Source organism: Miscanthus floridulus, chromosome 17 (assembly GCF_019320115.1).
Source record: "Miscanthus floridulus cultivar M001 chromosome 17, ASM1932011v1, whole genome shotgun sequence".
NCBI lineage: Eukaryota > Viridiplantae > Streptophyta > Magnoliopsida > Poales > Poaceae > Miscanthus > Miscanthus floridulus.
Genome location: NC_089596.1, coordinates 84,589,534 through 84,593,472, shown reverse-complemented (window position 1 = coordinate 84,593,472; position 3,939 = coordinate 84,589,534). Strand labels below are relative to the sequence as shown.

The 3,939-nt window shown below is 53.5% G+C and overlaps 1 protein-coding gene across 1 annotated transcript; it reads left to right on the top strand.

Moving 5' to 3' along the window:
• On the top strand, nt 1–1,163 carry LOC136518126 (uncharacterized protein At5g39865-like). Its single transcript, XM_066511792.1, has one exon. The coding sequence runs from the start codon at nt 106–108 to the stop codon at nt 904–906; it is 801 nt and encodes a 266-aa protein (XP_066367889.1). The 5' UTR covers nt 1–105; the 3' UTR covers nt 907–1,163.
• The last annotated feature ends 2,776 nt before the right edge of the window (nt 1,164–3,939 follow it).

Here is a 3,939-nt window from a genome sequence, read left to right as displayed (position 1 = left end):
CGAGGCGAGCAACACAAAGCAGCACATCACTCCCCACAGTTCCCGTCCCCGACGCGCTTCCCGCCTGAGTCCGCGCAACCGCACCGCATCAATCCCCCAGTCCCCATGTGGCCGTCGTGGGTCAAGACGCGCAGCTCTGACCCCGCTGCCGCCTCCACGTCCACCGCCCTCGTCCCCGCCGCCGGCGCGTCCCCGCGCCTCTCCATCCCCAACACGTCTCTCAAGGACCTCCGGTCCCTGCTCGCGCCGGACTCCGCCGCCGCCGGTGCCGCCTTGCCCTCCGCCTCCCCGTCGCCGCGCGTCTTCCACCGCATCCGCGTCGCCGCCTCCGCGCTCCGGGTCCTCCGCGCGCTCCAGCACTCCCCGTCCCCGGCCGCCGCGCCCGCCGGCAACGGCAAGGAGCTAGTACCGGGCGCCTGGGGCGGGCAGGTGGTGCTGTACTTCACCTCCCTCCGCGTGGTCCGCGGCACCTACGAGGACTGCCGCGCGGTGCGCGCCATCCTGCGCGGGCTCCGCGCCGCCGTCGACGAGCGCGACCTCTCCATGGACCCCGGCTACCTGCCGGAGCTCGCCGCGCTCCTGCCCCCGCACGCGCAGCAGCAGCAGCGCCGCCGCGTGGCGCTGCCCCAGGTCTTCGTCGGCGGCCGCCACCTCGGCGGCGCCGAGGATGTCCGGCGCCTCCACGAGTCCGGCGAGCTCCGCCGCATCGTCGCCCCGGCCAACCCCGCGTTCCCCGGCACCTGCGCCCGCTGCGGCGGCGAGCGCTACGTGCTCTGCGGCGCCTGCGACGGCAGCCACAAGCGGTACAGCCTCAAGGGCGGCGGCGGGTTCCGCGCCTGCGCCGAGTGCAACGAGAACGGGCTCGTCCGCTGCCCCGCCTGCTGCTGCGTCGTCCCCGCCGCCTGATCCAGATCCACGATCCAACTGGTCCTGGTTTTCTCGATCTCTAATTATTACCCGAAGTCTCTAGGACTAGCTGTACTCTGTACTGTACTCAGCTTGCCATAAACTTGGTTAGGAGGAAGCTAGTAGCTATTACTAGTACTAGTGATTCCTGTCCTTGTACTAATTCATCAGTTACTAGTGATTGGTGTCCTCTGGAGTTATTTTCCTCCGACCTTGGATTAGAACATACTATATATCACTACTATTAGAACAGTCGTTTCAGTTCAGTTCCTCTCCGCTCTTGGCTCATCTGGTTTTCCTCCGTCTTTGGAGCCAGATCACGATTCCTAAAGGGCCTGTTCGCAGCTAGAATCCATAATATTTTTTTCTCAAACAATAAAATAACTTCAACCGATTCTGAACGAAAAAAAAAACTCTGGTCATTGCATGCATCTGCACCTAGTACGTTTTATGAATCGTATGAATTCATTCATTCATAAGAGCAACCACAATGTGGTTTAGAAGTAGTCCATAGCCATTTAAATATTCACTACAGCCTGGCTGAAACATTGCATGAGTAGTCCATAGAGCAGTCTATAGCTAAAACTATCCACATGCTTATGGACTACCCATTAACAATAGAAAAATATTTCTTTCTTCCTTTCTCTTCTCTTTCCCTATCATCTTGCTGGCATGCTGCCCCCTAGGAAGGGATGATTGATTTCTTTAACATTCTTTTATACCAAACGGGACCCACCTCTATGGACTACACGTGGTAGCAAAATACATAACTATAGTCAGCTGACACCGGACCCATCTTTATGGATTACCTAGTCCATATACATTGCCCTTGCTCTAAGGCATGAGCTCCCTGCCACTCCCTAGCGCATGCACGGACGCGGCGTGGCGAGGAGCCGTCGTCCGGCATGTCCTCTCGTTCCACGTACTCCGTACTCCATTTATGACTGATTGCTCTTGCTTGCTTCGTCGTGTCGTCCTGAAGCGACGCGCGGAAGCAACTCGCTGACAGGTGTACTGTATACCTCACGTCACAGACCCCCGGCTTGTGCGATCTGCAAACTTCTACTGCTGCCTGCTGCCTGCTGCCTGCTGCCGTCGGCCAATCATGTGATGTTCATTCGCGCGAAGTCAGAAGCGAAGCGGTAGATGAACGCGTCACGCTCACGCCCTCGGCAGGGTAGCGCGGAGAGAGGGAGATCGCTTCGCTTCCGGTGTTGTTGGACTGGTATTGGTGCGATTGGATTCAGGTAAAATATTTTCAGGGATGCTAAACACCACATGGTTGTTTTAGCACCTATAAATACACAATTTTTTCCGTGTCTCTAACATGAGGCTCCGATCGACTTTTCCCCTCCGCGCTCCTGTCCTTCCCTCCACGTGCTCTCTCTCTCTCACCGGTGATGGGACTAGCGAGCTCCTCCTGGTGCCCACGCCTCCTCGTGCCCAGGCGACGGCGCTGCGCGCAGCCCCCGACCAGACCGGACCTCCGTCGCCACCACCAGGCCGAACCTCTGTTGCCGCCCTCAGGCTGGACCTCCGCTGCCGCCTCTGCCGCCCCCAAGCCGGACCTCCGCCACCGCCCCCGCGGCACGGTCGTGCCGTGCCCGCTCGGCCGTAATTTGTTGCTTGTGATCTGTGCCGACACAGCCACAATTTGTCCTTGTCCTTTCATAGAAAAAAATTGTTTTCTATGATCTGTGCCAACGAAGAAGATAAACCGTGCCACGGGCGGTTGAAGGTAGAGATGAACAGTGCACAACGACCGGCTAAAGGTAGAAGATGAACGGTGCACGCGGGCTGCTGGATGTAGAAGATGAATAGTGTCAGAAAAAATCAGGTGTGGAGTTAGGGTAAAACACCAAGTGTCGAACAGACAGACTCAATATTTTTCAAACTCAAGATTCCGTTAAATTAAATTAACAGCGCGCACATGGTGGGTCTTGTGCCGTGACATCCTGTTCGCCATGCGGCCCGCACAAGCCGGTGGGCCGACAGTGCAAGATGATGATTCATGGAGGTGAGTGGTCACGTGGTGTAGGACGCGGGCACGGGCAGGCAGCGATCACTGGCCACCGGCAGTGGCTAGTGTCCAGGCCTCCGCTTTTCACCTTTTTCTCGTGATCTCGTCCCTTCTTGGCCTGGTCCCGTCGACCACCTTGCTCCTGCCGTGGCTTTGAAGTTCGAACACGGTTAAAACTATAGGTGAATTTCCTGGGATATTTATTTTTTTTGCCACTATCTAGTGGCCATCCGCGTACTCCCTCCATCCTAGAAAGAAAGTCGTTATGGAATATATGTAGATCAAATTTTCTTAACTTTGACTAGGTTTATAAAAAATACGTACAACATTTATATCTTTAAATAAGTTTATTATGAAAATACATTCAACCATCTATCTAATGATACTAATTATATGTTATAAATATTAATATTCTTTTATATATACCCCCTCCGCCGAAGACCAAGGCAAACCTACAAAAACAGTACAAATGACAGTGACCTCTGTTCTCTGTCTCTCTGTTTCAGCAGAAAAACAATAAACAACGCGAGCTCCTGGACGAACGAGTGGATGAAAACAGTGGGAGGTGGGATGCCTGACCGGGTGACAGGAAGGTTGCAGGCTAGACGTAGGTGTGAGGCCCATCTACAGTCTCCTAGACGACAGTTAATTCGGGACATACTACTGTCGCTTGAACGACAGATAATACGGGACGGAGGGAGTAATTGGTTAAAGTTAAAAAAATAATTTCTCAGGAAGCGAGAATGACTTCTATTTTGGGACAGAAGGGATACGTTAATTCCTCCCTCCCCTATTCACATCGTCAATACGGCACTCATACATGTCACGGCAACAGGCACATATTTATCCCAGAAATATAGCCTTACATGCGCTACATGTTTGTTACCATATTTTGTAACACGTGTCGTATAACATGTGGTAGGAGTACATGGTAAATGATCAATGAGAATTATTGTTTTCATTGGACTTCTTTTTCTTTTTCTGATTTTTAGTTATTTAATTGTTTTGTAATT